Below are 24,426 nucleotides of genomic sequence, written 5' to 3'. Positions count from 1 at the left end.
TCTCTCTCTCTCTCTCTGCGTGTGTGTGAAACAAAGCGACGGCGAGTTGTGCGCCTTCACACTAGAGTTTACGGTATGTTAAATACAGGTGCGTTCTGCACATCCATTCAGCACAGATCGCTTGACGAAGAGTGAAACTGATGCGCTCAGTCAGAGAGTTCTGTGAGTGAAAATATATCTGTTCTACACTTAACCTCCAACTCACACACTGGCAAGTAAAATCTGAGAATTTATTAGCAATTGGCTAATATTAGACATCATTTAGTCGCCCAGAGTAAGATTTAGTCGCATATGCGAGTGATTTACTCGCAATGTAGAGGGTTGCAGTAAAATGACGGAAACACAAAAAAAGTTTGGGGTTGTACTGCTGTGGGACAGTGGAAAAAAGTACATTTTAACCACTGCTTCTTTACAGCCTAATCTTTCGAAAAAATAAAAATAAAACGAATTTACTTTCACAGCGTCTTCTCGACATGAACAAGCTACAGTGTTTGAGGACGGGTCAAGTTGTTCGCGGCCGGCCAACGTAGAACATAGACGGGCATTATGCAAATGTGTTATTATGTGTAGCCATCACAGAAGTGGGATTCGAATTACTGACGACTCAATTAAGCTGTTCAGAGTCGGTTCTTTATTTTGGGAGACAATAACTTTATTTATCGTGCACTTTCAGCTTTACAACTTTGCAGATCGTTTACATTCACATACAGCTACATTACACACTGCATGAAAGACTTATTGACCTTGACACACCGTAATGAGGACTTTTTACTTTTAAATATTTATAAATAGTGATTTTTTTTTAAACAAAACATAGAATAAAGTTAACAATAACTATAATATAGGATAATATACATTTTTTTATTTTTATGTTTGTACTGTTCATTTAAAGGGATATTTTGCTCAACAATTACAATTTTGTGATATACTAATTGTCATGTTATTCTAATTCTTTTATTTTAAATATATTTATATATGTATGTATATACATTTATTCATCGCACAGACCAGTTTTTTTGTAGCACGTGCGACATATATGTCGCACTGTACAGCCCTGATATATATATTATTATTATTAATTTTTTCAAAAAATACAAAGATATTTTAATAAGCTGTTTTTCATGCAACAAAAGTGGTTGATAATTTATATTTCCAAACTTTAAAAGGACATAAAAGTGCCATAGAAGTACTCGCCTTTTGTAATCTATTAAATCAACATCCGCTTTCACTTTTATTATTATTATTAGATTTTTCATGGAACAAGGAAAATAATATGACGTAAATGATGATAATAATATTTAATTATTTTTAGCTGGATTATGCCTTTAAATTGTCAGTGTATTATGGTTCAACAAAGAAACTTCTCAAAAGATATTTCTCTTCAAGAATTCAATCCCGTTTTTCAACACGTAACACTTCAAAAGTAAACAGGTTTTGACAGATTCTGTCTCCTTCCGGTTACTGAGCTGACTGGCTCAGACTTAAAACTATGAATTTCCTCATATTTTACAATGCTTGTTAAAGCTCATGCTGTTAAGCCAAAAGAACTGGCTTGTGCACTTGCAGTTATTTTTGTGCATTGTCAGTGCAGTGTTTTCAGGTTTTGACATGCTCTGTGATGATATCTTTGGCAGAAGTCTGTTCTCCAGAAAGCAGAGGGAGGCCCAGAGTGCAGCAGGATGGAAACTGTTTGGAAAGGTCCCACTGAGAGAGAGTCCTCCCAAAGACTCCAAAACCATTCAGCAGGTCTGTTCACACCTAATTCAGATTGAGAGTATCTATAAAACTGTTTTATCAGTATTTTAAATAGCTGTTTGTTGTTTTTCTTTTTCGCTTCTGTGAACATGAAATCAAAATTTACCCTCTTGATAATTTTGTAATTACATGAAAATGTATTAGTCTTTACATTTATATTAAATTCATTTAGCTGATCTTTACAGTGCTTTTTTGACCCACTTATGTAGGACTTAAGTAGGGCTGTCGCGATTCGTCGATTTTATTAGACTATTCGATTTTTAAAAATCCTCAACTTCATTTTGCTCGCGTCGACTAAACGGCAAAATACCGGAAGTGGTGCATTTCACGGACGAGAATCCATAAAACACATTATTAGACTGTTTCCCAAGGCTGCATGATATATTAAACCCATTTAAAAATCATAATTAAGCATAATTGTGAATTCACAAATGCTACGATTTAATTAAATAATTTTATGCGATGCAGTTCTAATACAGTATATGCGCTTTAATTATTTACATGCGTGTAGGTTAAGTACATACGTAACACAGCGGCTCCGTTCACAGTAGTTCCACAGGAACTGTTATCATTTACATGTGTAGAGCGTCTCAAACTCCATCTCTGCTTGTTGTTGTGAGTGGGTTTATTATAACGTTCATCTAGGAAAGCAACATGCGCCATTTCATCAGATTTGTAAGGTAAATCATTTATAAATCTACGCAAACCAGGAGAATACATCGCAGTTTCAAAATAAAAGCTCAAACCCTCACTCTGAGTTTACACGTTTTGATGCCCACATATTCATTTAATTACAGTGGCTGTAGGATTTCTGTCTAAAGAAATGGCCAAATATTAAAGATTAAGTGGACATTTGAATGAAATAGTGCTTGGTCAATATTAAACAAGGATTAGATCGCACAGCAATGTGTAAAAACAATAATCAGGCCGTTGGCGCCCCCTGCAGACCTTTGTTGTACTGTGTAATGTACATTAGCTCTATTGTTTATAATACATTATGTATTTTAACAATTTTGTTCAATAAAACCATATGATTTCTTTTTCCATTTAGATTTTTCTATACTCTGTTTTAATGGTTAAATTAAATAGTATTAATCAAAAAGCCTGTCTAATTAATTGAGTTTTACAGTTTTATCTTTACCAAATTCTGTTTTCCATTATTTTCTGGATTCCATTTTAATGGTTCCATTAAATTTTAATAATCAAAAGCATCTCCAATTAATTGATTTTATTGAAAAAAAAAAAGAAGTTTTTTTTTCAGAAATACTGCACATTTACATTTTTCTCCTAAATAAATTCTGGTAAATAACAATTCTGATAAGTACTCCTTTAAAAGGTGTTTTTTGATTATACATTTTATTATTAGTAGACTAGAACACGTGGATATGTTGTCATTCTTACACTATAATACTGAACTTTGATTTCAGTGATTTGGACTATGAGATGGACACTTGCTTCTTGCACTCTATATTGCACTTTACTTTTGAAAAGTAATTCATAGACATTTGGATTTCATTTGGTTTAATAAAATATTCTTAAGTAAAATAGTTGTTGTTGTTTTTTTGTGGGAAATTAATCGTTTAGATTAATCGAGTAATCGATAAATTAGTCGGTAGATTAATCGAAATAACAATAGTCGTTAGTGGCAGCCCTAGACTTAAGTGCATCTTTATATATAATTTCATAATTCTATTTTCTTTGAAAAATAGTAAATAAAGTGTACTGCTGAAAATGTATTTATCCATGAAAATGTATTTAAATATATTTGTAATTACTGTGATGATGAAGTTGCAATTTAGTTATTTAAAATATATTAACTTTTAAATGTAATATTGAATAACACACTACAGTACAGTTAAATATGTAGCATGTTAGTCAACACATCAAGACAAAAGACTATTAAAACAATGACTTAAAATGTACTTCAATGTAAAGCATTTAATTTGACATTATTACAAAGTGCACATTTTGGAAGTGTACTTAAAGTCGGCATGAAACGGAGGTTGCAATTATCTTTTCTTCTCTACTGTGACGTATATCCAAGTGAAACGGAATCGGAAATGAGAGGGCGGGACTTGATTTCGTCCTTCGGGAATTGATTGGATCGTTGGAAGTTGGGGCATTGCTAACAAAATGGAGGCAGATCTGAATGCCAGTTTGCAGTTAGTGGTGGGGGATTTCTCTCCACTGGATTCACAGCTGACACCCAAGCATGAATAAATGTTTTATTTACGGATGACGACGACGATCAATGGCACAAAACATGCCTAAACAGCGCGCGCAGAGAGAGAGAGAGCCTTTCAATGTTTAGGGGAAACGTACTCCCTCATGACTGGTGTCAGTGCTATAATGTGAAGCATCAGCTTCAGCTTTTCCCCCTGTGGTTTATCCCAGCATTTACCCCTCACGTCACTAGCTCCGCCCTTGCGCCATAGCTCGTGACCGGAAGAGAAGAGGAGTCGTTTTGAGGGGGAGGGGAGGTTAACGTTTTTAATTAAAGATTACGAGGGCACATGAATTAAAAAAATAATAATGAAGTGCACGGATAAATTATTTATAATAAACACTACAGTATTCCATTAAAAATAAGAATTTTCATTTTTGATTTCATGGTGACTATAAGTGTGTTCAGAAAAATCTAATCAGGAAACTGTACTGTCTTTCATTATGGTTAAGTGGCCTTTTATTTAAATAATATACACATTTAATACAATTAAGCATGCTTGTTTTTCATAAGGGCTGCCATATATTAATATGAACAATATTTAAATGGAAATAATGTATCAAATGGAATTTGGCTGTTTATGAGACAAGCATGATCCAAAAAGAGTGATTCAAATCAAACCGCCTACTGAAGAAATTTGTTATTCTAACAAATTTTACCTTAGTGGAAAATTTACCATCAAAATTTTTCTAGCTTATTATTAGAAGTTTATAGAATTTTGGCTTTTTTGTCTCCAAAAACTCCACTGGGTGGAGAAACTGATAAATAATTCCATTGTCATTGAAAAAACATATATTTTATTTATTTATAAAACATATTTTTTTGTAATACATGTATTTTTAAGAAGAAAAGAAGAAAAAAAATAGTTTCAAGGGTAAGAAATAAAACAATATTAATAATATTTTATTTATAAAATGCCTTTCCCAAGCTCAAGGTCACTGTACAAAGAAAAAAATAATATGAAGACATAGGTTAAAAATGTTCATACATGTACATAAGCAAACAACAAAAATAATAGCAAACTAAATAAAAAAACACTAGATAGGTGAGCTGAAAAAACTGTGAGAATAGATAGGTCTGTAGACTAGGGCTGTCAAAATGGCTGAAAAACTAAATTCGAATTTTGTACTTAAATATTATCAAAATTCTAATTATATTCGAATTTAAAATGCATCATTTCAGTTAGGGTGAAGAAAAGCTTTTAGATTCTCTCCTGAGGCAACAAGAGGGCGCATGGCGCAAAATATTACCAATGCACGTTTCTTCAAAGCATAAGATAACATGACTATCTGTGAAAAAATGTGCATAATGTTTAAAATAATGTTTATAAACCAATTATAATTAATTAAGTTGCTTAAACAACTATAAACAAAACAGCATCATGTATGTATTCATAGTTTAATACGAAGGGAACGAAAGACAATCACACAGAGTACATTTTTCATTTAAAAACACGAGTAGCAGTGGGATGGGGAAAAAACCCCGCCATAAAGTCTCGAGATAGCGCCACTGATAAGGCTGCCTCCTTAACGCACACCTAAAATTGCAAAGTTTTTGCATTCGAATGTGGATTTTTATTTTAATTTCAGCGAATATTCGAAATTTAAAAAAAAACATTTTGACAGTCCTAGTGTAGACTGGTAAATTTTCTCAATTCACCCGCTTTTGAAAGGTTCGGGGGAAAAAGTTGTTTTTGGACTCAGTTAAACAGTTCTGCTTTTGGTGCTGTCTAACCAGAAACAATTCAGTTCATCTCACCAGACCCCTTTATACAAGTTTCACTTCTGTCGTTTAGGCAAACTACACGACAATACCTTTAAGTTCTCTGAGAGACTGTGTTAGTCTGTGTGCTGAGGCCTGGTCTTCTGTTTGGGTGGCAGCTAGAGTAGGAACTGGGCTGGATCGAGCTCGGCTGCAGTGTGTGGAGTCCAGCTGGCTTCATTTCCATTCAGGATATTAGTCTGTCTGTGTTTTTAGGAGAAAGCCCGAGAAGGTCGTTGATAGGTTAGCACATGTTTTAGGGAGTAGAAATGCACATGTCCAGTGTTTTTATTTAATGCACGGCCTCACGCTATCTCTGCTCCGCTTATATTCTGTCATGCACACACGGTTCTCTACACGTTCTCATAGATTACTAACAGCCAAACTCCTCATTTCCTTCTGTTTATTGATTTAAACAACACACAAATAAGAAGAAAAACGGATCCAGTCAGAATAAAGCCCATTCAGTAAACAGCAAATCTTGCTGTCACGATTTATCCACCACTAAATCATGTCAGCATAAACGCCGCAAGCACTTTTACCAATGAAACCAGTCAAGTCAGCACAGTTTTGAAGGCCAGGCCATTATTTCTTATCCTCGGGATCTGGTTTATGTACTGTATTTCTCTCATTTTGCTCTCTCTTCAGGAAAGTAACCCAGGCAATCTCACATCTGTATCTACACCCAATCTCTTAAGTTCAGGGGTATGATGCTTGGTTTCTAATTGAGCTCTCCTTCATGTCTGTTCTGTGCACAGAGCCGTACGCCTTCACTTCCCATCGGTCATTTCAACCACTCTCACGTCACATGACATGCCTGCTTGACTAGTGCCGTAACATTTGCTGTGTTGAAAGGATAGTGAAATCATTTACTCATCTTTATGTAGGGGTGTGCGGTATTGACAAAAAATAATATCACAATATTTTCTGTGATTTTATCGATAGCGATAATCGGATGATATTTTGCTGAGTGTGTTGCGCTGGTACATTAAGGACTGCGGTGGACAGTTGACTCCTAAAGTTTTTGATATTCTTCATATTCTGTGTGGTGATCAGTTCACAGCAGTGAGAGAAATTAATCTTGTCCAATAAGTTTAAATGGATTTTTACACTTTATGGGCATTTTTACCTTTATGAAGCCATTTTTTTTCTAAAAGTGTGCATTATCTTCAGATTATCATCAGGTTCTTACATTTAATCAATAAAGTCAAATACAATAAGACGTTTTGGCTGTTACAGTATCAACAAAATTCATCTTTGCAATGCAGAGGGAACACAGAAGCTATTTACGCACTGTTTAATGCAGCTCAGAGGGACATGAATGCATTTAACTTGCAGTTACAAATACATGAATAATGTTTTGATATTTGAAACATAAAACGTTGTATACTGATATTTGAAATCATTTAAAGGGGTCATATGATGTTGCTAAAAAGAACATTATTTTGTGTATTTGGTGTAATGAATATGTTTATGCGGTTTAAAGTTAAAAAAACACATTATTTTCCACATACTGTACATTATTGTTTCTCCTCTATGCCCCGCCTTTCTGAAACACGTCGATTTTTACAAAGCTTATCGGTCTGAAAAGCGAGGTGTGCTCTGATTGGCCAGCTATCCAGTGCGTTGTGATTGGCCGAATACCTCAAGCGTGTGACGGAAATGTTACGCCCCTACCATACTGTGATGCTGTGTCCCGGCCGGAGCGACGAGACAAAAACATTCAAACCCATTATAAACGAGGCATTTGTTGCATCCAGTGGGGACATAATTACGGATTATAATGACTTATACTGTCTTTTTACGCGTTGCATTGCATCGTGCCGCGTAAACATAAAACCATGTCTGCATTTGTGATCGGAGAAATGACAAACAAGCGCTACTCTACACTGCCCAAAACTCGCGTTTAAATCATCATGGCAAATCCTTTAAATGAAAACGTACTTACAGTCTGTGAGAACAGCTGGCATTGTAGTCTACTCTTCCAGGATCATAACTTTTATAAAGAATATCTCTTTTGATTTGAGACTTTAGTCTTTGCAACTTTACAGATCTTCTTTATGCACCAAGAGCTTGTATCATTTCAAAGAGAAAGGAAAAATTGAATTCGCATCATATGACCCCTTTAAAAAATTAAAAGATACTTAAAATGTGAAATTAAAATTGCCAGTAGGTGGTAGCAAGTCACTGTTAATAAGTGAGTCATTGCGAGTGAAACGATTCATTCAAATGGGTGATTCATTCAGGAACGAATTACCGTCATGTTGCTCAAAGATGCAAAACAGTGCTGTGGCTTTGTTTGGAACTATTTTTTTGTTTGTTAGCGAAATAGAGCAAAAACAGGCAATATGGTGTCTAAAAGTCTCTTAATATTAACTTCATGTTTATTGAACTGTTGTATAAAATCAAAATCACATTTATAATCATGCAGAATTTTGGAGGAAAATATGGCACTCTACGTGCCTCTTATATAATTTTTCTGCCCCCATATTTTGAATTTTGGGTGCATTCTAAATGCATTTTTATAGACTGAATCACACAGTGAAAAATGCATTGTGAATGCGCACATGCGCTAGTCTAACCTATCAGACTATATCACGTATAGTTTATGCGTTCCTCTGTAGGTGTGTTTTGTTTGGTTTTTGCGATATACTTCATAATGTCAAATCGCACATCGTTAAAACAATTACGATATTATCGTAGACAATATATATCACACACCCCTATCCTTATGTCGTTTCAAACCTGTATGTCTTGACTTCTTCCTGTCAATGCGAAATAAGATATTTTGAAGAATGTTCATGCTGCTCTTTTCCATATAATTAAATCATACAATGACCAGGAATCATTAACCTCCTGTCAGTGAGTCCATATGACTTGTGTGTTCTATTCTGTGTCTTGTGAAGTTGTAAAATAGTTTTATGTAGAGAACAGTCTGAAATTTAAGTAGTTATTTGCTGAAAATCTTTCATGTAGCTCTTAAATTTCATTTGAATTTCTGCAAAGTTGAAATTTTGTAATTTGTCACAAGTTTAATCTGGCCATTTCTTGACACAACTTGCTCTTAATGGTGATCAGTTTCCTTTTTTGTGGAATGTGACAGATTAAAACAAACATATACAGTATATAACATTTAATGAAAATATAATTGTTGGGGAACAAATTTATTTTTCTGTAAAAAAAAAAAACATTTTCTAAAGAAAAACTGTTTTGAAATCTTAATATTTAATGAAAATATTTAATATTATTTTAATCATATATATTGCTAAAAATAAACATAAAAATTGATAATTCCTTTTTTAATGGGGACAAATCAACAGATCGACCGGACCAGCAGAAAAAAAAACTTTACAGGTGATCCCTAAGTCTGGATATGTAAATATGCAGCTCTTACTATGAATCCTAAATGATCTTCTTCTAATATCAAGCAGCTAAACTGTGCATGAAAAACACCAGTTGATCCTCTGTTCTCTCCTCTCTGACTAGTTCCTTTCTTCACCTACATTTTTTAGAAAAAGGTTCCATTGACATCTGCAGAAGCCCCTCAGACAGATGAAGAAGAGTCTTTGTGCTGTTGTTCAGTCAGTAATAATTAATGGGGTTGAGCTTGTGCTGTAGATGGTACAGGAAGAGGAACCGTACCAGCCAAACTGACCGTTCACAGGAAAACTGCTCTGCAGCTAGATGTGGTTTTTACACAATTCCTGAGAACAGCACGAGGGTTTGAAACGTTCAGGTGTCCTCACACTTCCTCATATGAACAAACAGGCAACTTTCTCACCATGGCTGTAAACATCACACGCTGTGACCCATGCGCTTCATACCAGCCTCAGCACGCCTTGATCTTCACACGCCTGCCACCTGCCTCCACATTCTCATGTTCAACTCTCACAAGCCTGTGATTCTGTTCGCAGCACATTCAGACCATATAACACTCTCCGTTCATCCAGCCATCTGAACCTGACCTGTTGGTCTTCTCACAGGAGTACGAGGCCAGGGCGTCTAAATCGGACCAGAGTCCCTCCCTGCCCGCTCAGGGCCGACGGAAGAACCTGGAATTCGAGCCACTCTCCACCACGGCGCTCATTTTAGAGGATCGTCCCGCGTGAGTATCACCATCAATCTGTTAACTAACCAGGTACAGCACAAGATAAAAGCTATTTCTTCCATGTTAACCAGCTGCAGTTTGTAATAATCTGTTGACAATAAAATATAAAATGCGGAAATATTTTTTAGCCTTACATATATATTTTAAAATGGTTTTAAATATTATTTTTATGTAATTATTTATATAATTATTTTTTTCTTCTTGATTTTGAAAAAGGGCTAAGCTCTGACATTGGTTGCAAAACGTGTCGAAGACTATATTGTAGAATAATAAATGCTGAAAAGTAGTAGTCCAGGAGTTGACCAGCGTATTGTCAAATCAATTTAATCTGTATAGCACCTTTCACATTATTCATGTTTCAAAGCAGCTTTACAGAAAATCATGATGTCAATATTTTAAATATATTCGTGCCTTTATAGTTGCGTTTTGCAGATTAGAGATGGACGATAATATAATTTATATAATTATTAGTTCTGTCAAATGATTAATTGCGATTAATCGCATCCAGAATAAAAGTTTTTGTTGACATAATATATGTGTGTGTACTGTGTATATTTATTATGTATATATAAATACACACATGCATGTATATATTTAAGAAAAATATGTTACGTTTATATAGTAAATATATTTATATATTATATAATTTATATGAATATAAATATATACATGTAAATGCATGTAAATATTTTCAAAATATATGATACATAATAAATATACACAGTACACACACATATATTATGTAAACAAAAACTTTTATTTTGGATGCGATTAATTGCATCGTTTGACAGCACTAATAATTATATAATCATGTAGCTGAGATTTGCTATATAGTATCTATTGCTTTACTTGAGTATACTGTATATATGCAGATAAAGATAGACGTGCTATATGCCAGTATCGGTATCGGTGCATCCCTAATCCTAAAGCAGTTTAAATTAGTTAATTGAAAGTCATGGCATAATACTTACACATACAGTAACACACTGTAAAGGGTGCATAATATATTTAGTCCCCTAGTGTGCAACTCAAAGGCAAGTGTGGCAATAAATGAAAAACTCCATTTGATGTTGGATAATGAAGACTAAAAGACAGGCAACAACAGTTCTCCTCTGGCAATTCAGTCCAAATATAATGTCAGTAATTAAGAAGAAATGTTTTTTTTTAAGTTAAGATTAAGTTGTGGGAGTCTTTGAGGTCCTTCCAGGAGAGTTCAGGTAGATGTATTGCCACCCTTCTAACTTGTGGCGTAAGTTGCTTAGGATACATTGACCTGCGATACATATATCCTAACATACCTTGAGAGGCTCATCTTTCCCAAACAGAGGGCTATAAATAAGACTTAGCACAGACTGGGTTGTATTTCGCCACACAAGTCTCGTCAATCCCCAAGTCCTTATTAAGAATAAATGAGCAGTGAAATGTGAGTGTGTCAGCCAAACCATGAGATAAACCAGCGATGAGGCCTTTTCCAGAAACTTCTCAGTGTATTCGTCAGGTGTTTCTGAAACATGTCAGTGCTAACAGGCTTCTAGGCTGTGCATTTGAGACATTTAATTGTCCGTCTGTTGTGACAACTAAAATCATTGGCTTCCTTCCTCAGGAGCCTCCCTGCTAAATCGGAGGAGGAAGCGCAGCGCCACCGTCAGGAGTACGATGAAATGGTGGCAGAGGCCAAGAAAAGAGGTGCATTTAAATTTTCTTTTTTTTGAAGTTGCAAATAAAATGGAATTGAAGTTTACAAGAAATATTATTTCAGTCTTTCCACTTCAGAATTTCATGTTTAATTTAAAGTGCCCCTGTTATGGATTTTTGAAAATGACCTTTCATGCAGTGTGTAACACAGCTCTAAGTGAATGAAAACATCCTGCCACGTTTTAAATCTGAAAGTGCACCGTGTATAAAGTTATTGTCTCTCAAAAGAAAGAGGCGACTCTGAATCATTGAAACGTGCCGTTTTTAAAACGAATCCCAAGCCGTTTCATGTGTCAAAATGAAACATTAGCATATTGCCCGCCCACTTGTTGGTATTTTCCTGTTGGTCTGAATGAAAATGCAAATTCTTTCTTTGCCACTAGGTGCCGCTTTTGGAGCGGTAAAATAGCTGTTTCCCCGGTAACGCTGTACACAAAGCAGCACTGCGCTCACAAACGCTGCTTTATCAGGCATTACAGGCGAGATGAAATGAAAACAAGACCAATCACCGCCGATTAGTGTAATGCAAAGGAGGGGTTTGGAAAAATAAATCGGTAAACGAATCGTTTGGGAGTCGTTGAGAAAGTAAGGTAAAAATAAATGCATATTATAAGACAATGAAGGTGTTTTTTGACCTTTCATGCATGTCAACCTGTTGTTGGGGACTCCCAAAACCAAAATATGAACCTTTCATAACCCATAATAGGGGCACTTTAATGTTACACACTGAAGAAAGGCTGTGTGCAAAATATTCAGAATTTCAAGTACGAATAGCTGAATTTTTGAAGTAATTAAAAAGATTTACACACCCAAATGAGATATTATACGAGACGATAGAGCGCGTGTACATAACCTTGTTGAACTACATTATAATTCAATGTTGAAAATCGTTAGTTTGAAAATGTAGAAAAGTAAATTCTACACCGTTTTTTTTTTTTTTCTCTTTTTAGTGTACCAGGTTTCTGTGTTAATTTGGCTTAAATATGGCTCATTAAACATGTCAAGAACACGCCTGGGTCATATTTTGTCCCAAAATCACATGCCTTTATGTAAATCACAGGTAATTTATCACAGAAAACTTTTAACAATTTTTGCAGTACAGCAGTGCCAAGTTTCAGAAGCAAGATTGAAAAGTTCTTCTCATTATCATAATGCAAAAAAAGAAGAAAATATATTGCTTACTTATTCAAATAAGTAAATTTGAATTCTTTGAATTAGAACTTTATTCACCTAAATACAGTAAAAATGACCACTTTACAGAAATTAGTGTTGAGAATCACCACTGACAATAATGGGAATTAAAACCTCAAAAAATATATAAAATTAAAAAAAGAAAAGGAAAGACATAGAATGCCTGGAAGCATTATGGTAATGACAATTTTGGGGAAATATGATTAATTATCATAAAAATAATGGAAAATAGCCTTTATTTATAGCGACCCATACGTGTTTTCGAGAGATTCACCCAAACAAAAGTGTCACACTAGTGAATCTTTCCCTTGCTAAGACCAAGGTGGTCATTAAATGTGGAAATGTGCTATTTCATTTAGTCAGGAATGCTTTTGGCACACTCTGCCTTGTTAAACTTTAATATGAGGTAATATGACTGTTGTTCTCAGAGCTGAAGGAGGCTCAGAAGAAGAAAAAGCAGATGAAGGAAAGATTTAAACAGGAGGAAAGCATCGCTAACGCCATGGTGGTTTGGAACAACGAAATCCTTCCCAACTGGGAGAGCATGTGAGACATTATCACACCCTGCAGTGATAATTATGATTATATAAACACATGATCTCTGTTGCTAAAACTAGAGCTGCCCATGTAGGCAGCATATTGTTTGTTCCCGATAGGAAGTTCCTGTAAATATTAATACCTATGCGTATAGTTAAATCTAATGTAAAATGCACATTTTATTACACTCTATTCACTGCTGTCTCTTCAGGCGTGGTACGCGGCGTGTCAGGGATCTGTGGTGGCAAGGTCTTCCGCCCAACGTGAGGGGGAAAGTCTGGAGTCTGGCCATTGGGAATGAGCTGAACATAACCTCAGGTTTCTTTCTATTTTACTCTCTCTTTCATGTGTCAGTGAAGAGCCAACTTTGAAGATGCGGTTAAGCCCAGGATTTACTAAACCTTTTGGGCAAACATTCTGTCTGAAGTGTGTCATTATGCAGTATTCACATGAATGAATACAAGACTTGCGCTGTGCAGGTTCGCCTGAGGCGATTTTTAAACCTTCTTTGTAACGAAATTTGGATTGAGTTTATTTCTGACACTCCCCAAAGAGAATGATTTTTGCATTTAGGACCTTCAGAAGTGAAAGTCAAAGCTAAATCTAACATGCAGACCAGATTTTTCATCTGTCTTTTAAAGGGTTTATGATTAAAGCTGTGATCTGCTGTCTGAGAATTGTAACCCTTTTTTCTTTCTGTTCCTCTCAGATTTGTACGAGATCTTTTTGTCGCGGGCCAAGGAGCGCTGGAAGAGCTTCAGAGAGACAGGCAGTGAGATGGAGTCAGATGGTACGTCTGTCATCCCTCAAACAGCCCACTGGAGCATTTAGACTTGCCAGTCATTTGAACCAATTCACAATTCAATCTGAATGATTCATTAGTGAATCACCTTGAATTTGAATGAGTTTTAACAATGCACTGTGCTTACCCAGTAATCGCAACTTGACAAAATCTCAAATGGTTCAGTGAATCAGTTGATCCCATTCACAATTCGTTCTGAATAAGTCATTAGTGGTGTAATGCAAAATTCCATAAAAAACACTCCGTTGGCTATAGAAACTATAAAATATATATTCTGCCTTATTCTGTGATAAAACTGTGTTTGTAGTATATAAACAAATCATAAAATTGTAATTAGGAAAATATAGGAAAAATATGATAGAATACAAATAATTGGTTATTGTCCATCAGTGTATTTGATTTCTCTGCCAATTAAAAGAGATAGGATAATAATAATAATAATAGTAATAATAATAATAATAATAATAATTAAACCTGACAAAATTAGACCAAAAAAAATAAAAAGTATTTTTATATTTGACATTTCTGTACCCCTCGCTTCTGACATGATGGCTCCGCCCCTGTGTCAGTCACTGAATGTCATGGGAGAAACAGGCAGTCACACTTAAGAGTAGAGCTGTACAATTCTGGATAAATTGAGAATCATACTTTTTTTGTTTCAAATAGAGATCATGATTCTCCCATGATTCTGAACAGACAACTAAACAAAATAGCATGTCATTGCAGGACACTGGCCCTCCAGGACCGAGTTTGGACAGCCCTGTACTAGAGGTTCTGATTTATTAATTGCTGCAGTCTATTTATTTATTTTATTTTTATTATTTATTGCAAAATCTGCACCTCTTCTGTTGCTTATATTAATTTCATAATAATCCTTACTCCATGAAGTCAAGCAGCAGATGTTAAGTGACCATGTGGAAATACTACTGGCCCATTTTGGAGTGAACTAAATATGCAAGATTAGTTTTACATGTCACTGTTTATAGCACAGGGCGTTCATCTTTTTCTGGGCCACTTAAAAAAAAAAATTGGGGACAAAAAATAAGAGTATACCCACTTCTCACTTCAAAAGTGCCCCTATTATGCCATTTTTAAGGTTCCTAATATTGTTTTATGAATCTCCTACAATAGGTTTACAAGCATGCATGGTCAAAATATGCTTTCGTTTTCTCAAAATTTGCATTTAATATCACCTCATTTTCCAACGATTCGTTCGAAGCAGTTCTAAGATTCAGGTCTCTCTAAACCCCTCCTTTCTGTGACCCTACTCTGCTCTGATTGGTCAGATGGCCCAGTCTGTTGTGATTGGTCTACTGCGTACAGAGCATGTCGTAAACGATACACCCATTGACACACACACACGCACACACACACACATATGTATGCACAGCCTACAGTATATTCTCTCACAATAAATGGTTCAAACACAATGAAATATTTACATTATTTGTTAACTGACTGTCTGAGACTTTGTGTGTTTGCTTGTACACTAGCTTTCAAAATTTTGGGTTCAGTAACTGTTTTTCCTTTGCATTGGCATTTCTCTTTTATTCAGCAAGGACACTTATTTAAAGTGCCGCTATTATGCCATTTTTAAGATACATAATATTGTTTTGGGAGTCTCCTACAATAGGATTACATGCATGCAAGGTCAAAAAACGCTTTCTTTTTCTCAAAATACGCATTTAATATCACCTCATTTTCCAGCGATTCTCAAACGATTCGTTCAAAGCAGTTCTAACTAAGATTCAGTCTCTCTAAACCCCTCCTTTCCGTGAGCCTACTCTGCTTTGATTGGTCAGATGACCCAGTCTGTTGTGATTGGTCTACTGCGTACAGCACGTGTCGGAAACTATACGCCCATTGCCATAGTTCCGTATTTTGAATGCTCGATAGAAAATATAAACATTTGTTATTTATCATACTTACGCCTGTTTCACGTCTGTGTAACTACATCCTCACTGTATTCACACTGGAAGCGTTTGCACAGCATCACAGCAGCGGCTCCAAAGCTACATATTTATTCACAAAGACAACTGTAAATTTATTTTTAGAAGTTGGTCAGTTATAAACTTGAAAGTTTTAAATTCTTGAAAGTTTGTTAACTTGGGGATTCACAATTTAACACGGGGATTCACATATAGAACGTGCTTTTTTTTAATCCTCACTGTATTCACACTGGAAGCGTTTGCACAGCATCACAGCAGCGGCTCCAAAACTACATATTTATTCACAAAGACAACTGTAAATTTATTTTTAGAAGTTGGTCAGTTATAAACTTGAAAGTTTGTTAACTTGGGGATTCACAATTTAACACGGGGATTCACATATAGAACGTGCTTTTTTTTTATATATATAATACACCATACTTTCACCCAAACTGATTAATTAAAAAGAAGTTTAAATGGGTAAATCTTCTTGATTCCTTCACTCCAATTCTTGTTAAAACACACTAGACATGTTTATTCTGTGCATTTTCAGCACTTTTTGTGAAATCATTTTTATTTTGTCCATCAAAAGTGTGCTGTCACTTTAAGTGAGTTTGAGCAGCGCAGCAAAAATAGATTTGGAGCCGAAACCATCGCTTCAGTGCTGTTCACATGACGCTCCTGCTCCCAGTGTGAATGCACTCATTTGTTAACATGCACGCCGAAAAAAATGTGCCGCTCACGCTTGCGGTGTGAAACCTGCCTTACAGGTTGTGATTCAGTGGAGCCAGCTGATCCAAATAAAGTGGGTACTGAGCCTTCTTTCAAGAGCAAGCGTTTTGTGAATCCCGCCATGAACTCCCTGAGATTAGAGAAGCAGTCGTCAGTAAAATGACGGGAACACAAAAACAGATTGGAGTTGTACTGCTGTGGTACAGTAGAAAAAGTACATTTTAGTAACTGATTCTTTGCAGCCTCATCTTTCGGGAGTGAAAATAAAACAAATTTACTTTCACAGCATCTTCTCGACATGAACAGGCTACAGTGTTTAAGGGCGGGTCAAGTTGTTCACGGCCGGCCAACGTAGAACATAGACGGGCATTATGCAAATGTCTTACGTGTAGCCGTCACAGAAGTGGGATTCAAATTACTAACGACTCGTTTAGGCTGTTCAGAATCGATTCTTTCTTATTCCAAATGGCATAATAGGGGCATTTTAATCAGTTGAGCCGATTCGCAATTCAGTCTGAATGATTCATTAGTGAATCAGTCTGAATTCAGATGTGTTTTAACAATGTACCATGCTTATCCAGTAATCATATCTTGACAAAATCTTAATTGGTTCAATTAAGCAGTTCAGCCGATTCACAATTCGGTCTGAATGATTCGCTAGCGAATCAGCCTGAATTTGAATGTTTTTTTTTAAATCCACTGTTTATACGCTAGTAATTGTAATCTGTCAGAAATTGGTTTAATGAATCAGTTGAACCAATTCTCAATTCAGTCTGAATTAGCCATTCTAGTAATTGTAAACTGACAAAATGTGATTTGGTTCAGATGGGTTTTTACAACCCACTATGCTTATTCAGTAATTGTAAACTAACAAAATCTCAATTGGTTCAGTGAATCAGTAGAGCTGATTCACTATTCGGTCAAAATGATTTATTACCAAATCAGTCTGAATTCGAATGGGTTTTAACACTCAGTCTCATTGAAGTTCACTGGTCAGGAAGTGCAAAATGTGAATTGGTTCAGTGAATCAGTTGATCTAATTCACAATTTGATTTGAATGATTCCTTAGCGAATCAGTCTGAAATTGAATGTTTTTAACAATCCACTATGCCAGTAATTGCAAACTGACAATTTGATTCAGTGAATCAGTTGAACCAGTTCTCACACTCGCTCTCATGGAAGTTCATTGGTTAGGAAGTGCAACGCTGGTGTGTGTTTGTGTGTGCGAGTGTCTGACTTTCAGTTCTCCACAGTCACCTTCCTCTTCATTTTATTGAAATGGTGAAATATTGAAATAATTCCTTCCTGTGCTGCAAGCCCAGTCTCGCTAATCACGTTAATTCTTGTTGTTTGTTTTCCACTACGCCTTCCAGCCTGTGTACTGTATAAAACACTGTTTTATTAGCCTTAGCGCTTTGTTCTTTGATGTGTCTCAATAAATCTGTTAATAAAGCTGGTTTTTCATAGAGTTTGAATGCAAACACATCCTCCCTTTCACATCTGGCCCTAGTCACAACACTCAGACTGTTTTGGCCTCCAGCAGTACACTGGAGCAGATCCTCTGAGACTAACAATCACCAGACGCGGCTGTTTATCCACTGCCACGAATATACTGTAGAGTATCACAGGACCATAGAGATGTAGATATAGGAGCAATAGATATGGAGAGAAATCTGCAAATACACAATATTTTCGAGTAATGTTGAAATCAGAGAAATGTAAAGTTACAGTTTATTAGGCATGTATTGGAGTAGATCCTCATGTCTAAATTGTGGTATTGTGTTATAGCGGACAGTGCCGACCGTGAGTCCAGTCTGGATCTGATCAAACTGGACATCTCACGCACATTTCCTCCGCTCTTCATCTTCCAGAAGGTACTGTTCACACTCTTCCTCTCACTGTTATGGTATCATTATAACTGTAAATATTATTAATCACTAATGCTGGTCTCTCTTGTGTTAGGGTGGGCCATACCATGATCTCCTGCATAGCCTTCTGGGCGCATACACCTGCTACAGACCTGACGTGGGATATGTGAGTGATCACCAGATGAATATTATTATTTCTCATCTGCATATAAAATCATCTCTATAGCTCAATTTTATGTGTTAGCAATGTCAAAAATATTCAAACTACCATAAAAATGGACAGGATAGCTGTATTTAATCATGTGTTCCGTCATTATCTTACAAACATTTGGGGTTGGTACGATTTTTTTTTTTTTTTTGAAAGAAGTCACTTATGCTCATCAAGGCTGCATTTATTTGATCAAAAAAAAAAGTGAAATATTATTACAACATAAAATAACTGTTTTCTATTGTAATATATTTTAAAATGTAATTTATTCCTGTGATGCAAAGCTGAATTTTCAGGATCATTACTCCAGTCACATGATGCTTCAGAAATCATTCTAATATGCTGATTTGCTGATAACATTTTTATTGCTATCAATGTTGAAAACAGTTGTGCTGCATCATATTTTAGTGAAAACCATGTTGTTTTTTTTTGTTTTTTTTTCAGGATTCTTTGATTTAATAGACAGTTCAGAAGAACAGCATTTATTTGAAACAGAAATCTTTTGTAGCATTATAATTGTCTTTACTGTCACTTTTGATCAATTTAATGCATCCTTGCTAAATCAGATTATTAAATTCTTACTGACCCCAAACTTTTGATCGGTAGTGTAAAAAAGCAAAACTGTAAATGTGAGTTAAATAAAGCATTGATGTTTTTAAATTTGTGACATAATAAAATAATTGTATATGAAGTTCTTCTAGTATGATCCAGCATGACAGCCGTTAGACAATGATAAGAGCGGCTCTGAAATGTGTTTATTTCGGCTGCAGGTTCAGGGAATGTCCTTCATAGCTGCTGTGTTGATTCTCAACCTGGAGGAGGCCGACGCTTTCATCGCCTTCGCCAATCTCCTCAACAAACCCTGTCAGATGGCTTTCTTCAGAGTGGACCACGAGCTGGTACACGCAACATTTTATAGACGCTCCGATTATTTACATCATTTTAAAGGAGTGATTCAGGTTCAAAGTGTCAAACTCTGTCGACAGTGTCTTTTTTTGCTTTACAGTTACAGTTTTTGCTTTACAGACTTTAAACTGAGGGACAAGACATAACTCTGCCCTGCATCATATTTGCTGAATGAAACCCAGTGCTTGTTTCGTACTAATATGCTACTTACTGCTTTTAGAACCATTTTTTTCTGATTCCAAATCAGAAAACTCTACGTCACCAATGCAAGAGGACAATAACAAAGAGTCATTTTTCAGCTAAAGTCAGTTCACTGATGATTCAGTGACATCATACTTTTTCACAAAATATGATGCATTTCATAGAAAACTGCCACAACGACATGATTCCTGTCTTCCTCTGAGCCGGGTTACAACTGTTTGTTCAATCCTCAGATGATTTTCACATGCATGAATGATTCTGAAGACATTATTTTATGCCTAATTTCCCATTTTTTCACTGCTTTGCATATTGTAAGTTAATTGACAAATTTTGAATACTTCTTTTTGTCATTAAAATGTCATTTGGATATTTTCACGACATTCTAATTTATTGAGATGCACCTGTATATATATATATATATATATAATTCTTATTTTGTGAAAAAACTGTACATGATGGAAAGTTTTTATTGATGTTTTGAATATTGATATATTGATATTTTTGAAGTCATCATCAAATTGCATCATCAAATTAGGTAATATTAGGTCTTTATTGCAAATCAGCTGAATTGCTTTTTAAATGTCAGACATTGTAATAATTTCACTTCAATTATAGTTTAGTTCTCTGTGGATTTATTGATGGGATTGTTACACATGGAGCTTTTCCATGAATTAGAAAGATGTTTTACTCTTGTGTCTCTTTCTTATTAGATGCTGAAGTACTTTGCGGCATTTGAGGTGTTTTTTGAGGAAAACCTCCCCAGACTTTTTAATCACTTCAAGAGTTATAACCTCACGCCTGACCTGTATCTGATAGACTGGTGAGTCCATGAAGAACCTTCTGATGAAGGAAAACATTTCTTAGTTTTCATTTTAAATCTGATAAAATTAGGCAGAAAACTAAGCTTGATTTGTAAATGCATATGTTTAAGTAAATCTAGATTTTGAAGCTGCTTTACATTCAAAATGTGACCCTGGACCATAAAACCAGCCTTAAGTCGCTGGGGTATATTTGTAGCAATAGCCAAAAATACATTGTATGGGTCAACATTATCGATTTTTCTTTTATGCCAAAAATCATTAGGATATTAAGTAAAGATCATGTTCCATGAAGATATTTTGTAAATTTCCTACTGTAAATATATCAAAACTTAATTTCTGATTAGTAATATGCATTGCTAAGAACTTATTTTGGACAACTTTAAAGGAGATTTTCTCAATATTTTGATTTGTTTTGCACCCTCAGATTCCAGATTTTCAAATAATTGTATCTCGGCCAAATATTGTCCTATCCTAACAAACCATACGTCAATGGAAAGCTTATTTATTCAGCTTTCAGATGATGCATACATCTCAATTTTAAAAAATCGACCCTTATGACTGGTTTTGTGGTCCAGGGTCACAAATCAGATTTCTGACCTTGAAGACTAAACAAAACACCTGGATGCATTACTGTCATTTTCACTTTCTTATGTACATTTTTTGTATTAACAGGATCTTCACCCTCTACACTAAGTCCCTGCCGTTGGATGTGGCGTGTCGGGTGTGGGACGTGTTCTGCAGAGACGGGGAGGAGTTCCTGTTCCGCACGGGGCTTGGGATTCTGGGGCTCTATGAGGACGTGCTCCTGCAGATGGACTTCATCCACATCGCTCAGTTCCTGACCAGACTCCCGGAGGACACGCCGTCTGAACGCCTCTTGAGCTGCATCGCCAACACTCAGATGATCAGCAGCAACAGGAAGTGGGCCCAGGTCAGTTCCTGTCTGAGCTGTTACAGTGATCAGCCTGTGGAGTTTGTTTGTGAGAGAAATGCAGGCAGGAAAGTAAATGCAAATATACTTCCTGCTACATTTTGTTCTCTTCAAAGATTCCTTTGCATAACTTCTATTAATAGATGCCTAGTAAAATTAATCTGTGTTGTGGAAAGGGCAGCATTTTCATATTTTTATTAAGTTTTATTATGAGTATAGCTTACTACAGGGAACTTTATTCTTCTACAGTACATTGTGGTTTGCATGGCGTTCCTTAAAGGAATGGTTCACTAAAAAATGAAAATTTGCTGGAAATGTATTCACCCTCAGGCCATCCAAAATATAGATGAGTTTGTTTGTTCATCAGAACAGATTTGGAGAAATATAGCATCACATCACTTGTTCACCAATGCATCCTCTGCAGTGAATGGGTGCCGTCAGAATGAGAGTCCAAACAGCTGATAAAAACATCACAATAATTGACAAATAATCCACTCTAGTCCATCAATTAATGTCCTGTGAAGTGAAAAGCTGCGTGTTTTTAGGAAACAAATCCATCATTAAAGCATTTTAACTTTAAACTGTTACTTAAGGTCAAAATATGAGTCCATAATAACGGTTCCTCAGTGAAAAAGTCCATCCCCTTTTTTTCGCTTCACATGACATTAATTGATGTACTGGAGTGGTGTGGATTATCGTGATGTTTTTATCATCTGTTTGGACTCTCTTTCTGGCGGCACCCATTCACTGCAGAGGATCCAATGAGGAACTATTCCTTTAACATATCTGTTAATTATTTCTTTTGTCTCTTTCTCCTCATCAGGTGTTTAATGCCCTCATAAAGGATAAAGAAATGGAAAAAAGCAGCAGTCCTACAGTGAAAAACTCTTGAACTCACACCAGTTTTATATTTCCAGTTGACTTCAACTCTCGATTAGAAGAGGGGATTGTATAAAACAGGCTCAAAGAAATGAAATGAAGAAAAAGCTAAACTTGATACCTTTGTAACCATGCCAGTGTTACTGAAGTTACACATTTGTATGAATTAAAAATATTTAAGCCTTTTATGAGAAAATATTCCACCAGCTTAGTCATGTACTGTACCAGATACCAGCATCAGGCTTTCTCTTAATCTTCCTCCTTATGGAGAGGACTGGTGCCGACATACGTACTCATCTTGTATGCTGACGTTTATTTGGAAGCATATTCATTCAGAGCCTGTTTAATGCACTTGAGATTTTAATAATGGAATATCCAGGTTCTGTGATTTTAAATGTGATTCTTTTAAGTGGTTTTGTTTTGTAGGACAAGACCTTAATGAAGTGCAATAGAAATTGTAAAAAATAAGTCCGATGCAGTTAATAATGCAGGAATAATGCATATAGTGTGTTGAGGTGTTTGAAAGCATTTTGTTGCTTCTTGCCGAAGAATTATTGAATTTTTTGCGGTCCTATTGTGCTACTTTAATTTGTTCTTTTAAAACACTAATATATAGCTTAATTTTAATGTTAGTAAGACAGTGAAGAATGCATTCAGAGATTTTTGCATTTTGCAAACTGACATTTGCCAGTTAAAGAATAAGAATGTGTGGTGTAATAATACAATTTGTGTAATTTTTGTCTGTTTGATTTTTGTTTGACCAAAAAAATATTTGACCAAATGCATTGTTTATCATGCATTTTAACCTAATATCTGTAAATATTGGGTCTCGAAACATTTTTCGATTTGGTCATGTTGCATCTTGATGAAAAATGTAAATTGTGTCATTAATTCTTGGTTTGTTTTCTACACATTCCTGGTTTTATTGTACAGTTTTCATACTCCAGTGAAGATAAATTGTAAATAGGTGAAACGTTTGACACCTCAAAATTCAAATGTGTAAATAAATCTAAAACTACCATCATAGTTGTTGTTGTTGTTTCTTTTATTTTTATTCATCGTGACTTAAAAATATAACTTGTGTTCTTTTTATATATACCTATAGAAAAAAAAAAGAATTAATAATAGTTGTCATTTTTAACAATTTAAAGTATTACACCCTATCAAATAGCAATTTGTAATTCATAGAGATTTAAGGAATTCATTTTTTCAGCTGCTTTAGAAATTTAAATAAATGACTTGGAGCAACTTAAACATAATAATTGTCATTTAGTCTTAAAGGGGTCATATGATGGGATTTAAATTTTTCCTTTCTCTTTGGAGTGTTACAAGCTCTTGGTGCATAAAGAAGATCTGTAAAGTTGCACAGACTAAAGTCTCAAATCCAAAGAGATATTCTTTTTAAAAGTTAAGAGTCAGCCACACCTACCTAAAACGGCTCGTTCTAACACGCCCCCACATATCTACCTCACTATGTGGGAAGATTTGCATAACGCCACCCAAATGTTCACGCAAAGAAAGAAGGCGTAACTTTTATTCTCGCTGTAGTATTGTTGTTGCCCGTTCCGCCATGTCGTGAAGACGCTGTGTGATTCGTTGTGAAAGCGAAACTACTTTGTTTGGCCTTCCAAAAGAGGACGATATCCGCTTCGTCATGCCTGGAGCTGATCCGTGCTGGTCGCTGAGGAAATACATCAACTTCGCGCTGTGGATCGCCGGATCGGCTTTCACCGTGGACGAAGCGGAGTCCAGACCCCGGTCGTCACATGTAGTTGCCACAGGCATCACAGTATGGTAAGGGTCATAACATTTCCGTCACACTCTTGAGGAATTCAGCCAATCACAACGCACTGGATAGCTGGCCAATCACAGCACACCT

At 35.6% G+C, this 24,426-nt stretch overlaps 1 protein-coding gene across 3 annotated transcripts in view; it reads left to right on the top strand.

The window, feature by feature from the left end:
- The window catches only part of LOC107664632 (TBC1 domain family member 12-like), a 27,637-nt gene extending 4,077 nt beyond the window's left edge, over positions 1 to 23,560 (top strand). The window contains exons 3-15 of one of the 3 annotated variants that reach the window (XM_016455247.1): positions 1,635 to 1,746; positions 6,389 to 6,445; positions 9,724 to 9,845; positions 11,452 to 11,534; positions 13,163 to 13,280; positions 13,483 to 13,589; positions 13,981 to 14,061; positions 18,522 to 18,607; positions 18,696 to 18,767; positions 19,580 to 19,708; positions 20,627 to 20,736; positions 21,410 to 21,668; positions 22,492 to 23,560. In XM_016455247.1, coding sequence (XP_016310733.1) covers positions 1,635 to 1,746; positions 6,389 to 6,445; positions 9,724 to 9,845; positions 11,452 to 11,534; positions 13,163 to 13,280; positions 13,483 to 13,589; positions 13,981 to 14,061; positions 18,522 to 18,607; positions 18,696 to 18,767; positions 19,580 to 19,708; positions 20,627 to 20,736; positions 21,410 to 21,668; positions 22,492 to 22,560 — 1,405 coding nt within the window. In that variant the 3' untranslated portion in view covers positions 22,561 to 23,560. Of the gene's footprint in view, positions 1 to 1,634; positions 1,747 to 6,388; positions 6,446 to 9,723; positions 9,846 to 11,451; positions 11,535 to 13,162; positions 13,281 to 13,482; positions 13,590 to 13,980; positions 14,062 to 18,521; positions 18,608 to 18,695; positions 18,768 to 19,579; positions 19,709 to 19,835; positions 19,974 to 20,626; positions 20,737 to 21,409; positions 21,669 to 22,491 lie in introns of those variants that run through there. The other 2 variants (XM_016455248.1, XM_016455249.1) reach the window with 2 other exon arrangements.
- Positions 23,561 to 24,426: the final 866 nt, after the last annotated feature.

This window comes from Sinocyclocheilus anshuiensis, unplaced genomic scaffold, assembly GCF_001515605.1.
Source record: "Sinocyclocheilus anshuiensis isolate Anshui unplaced genomic scaffold, SAMN03320099.WGS_v1.1 scaffold287, whole genome shotgun sequence".
Classification (NCBI taxonomy): domain Eukaryota; kingdom Metazoa; phylum Chordata; class Actinopteri; order Cypriniformes; family Cyprinidae; genus Sinocyclocheilus; species Sinocyclocheilus anshuiensis.
This window is presented reverse-complemented; position numbering and strand designations above follow the sequence as displayed.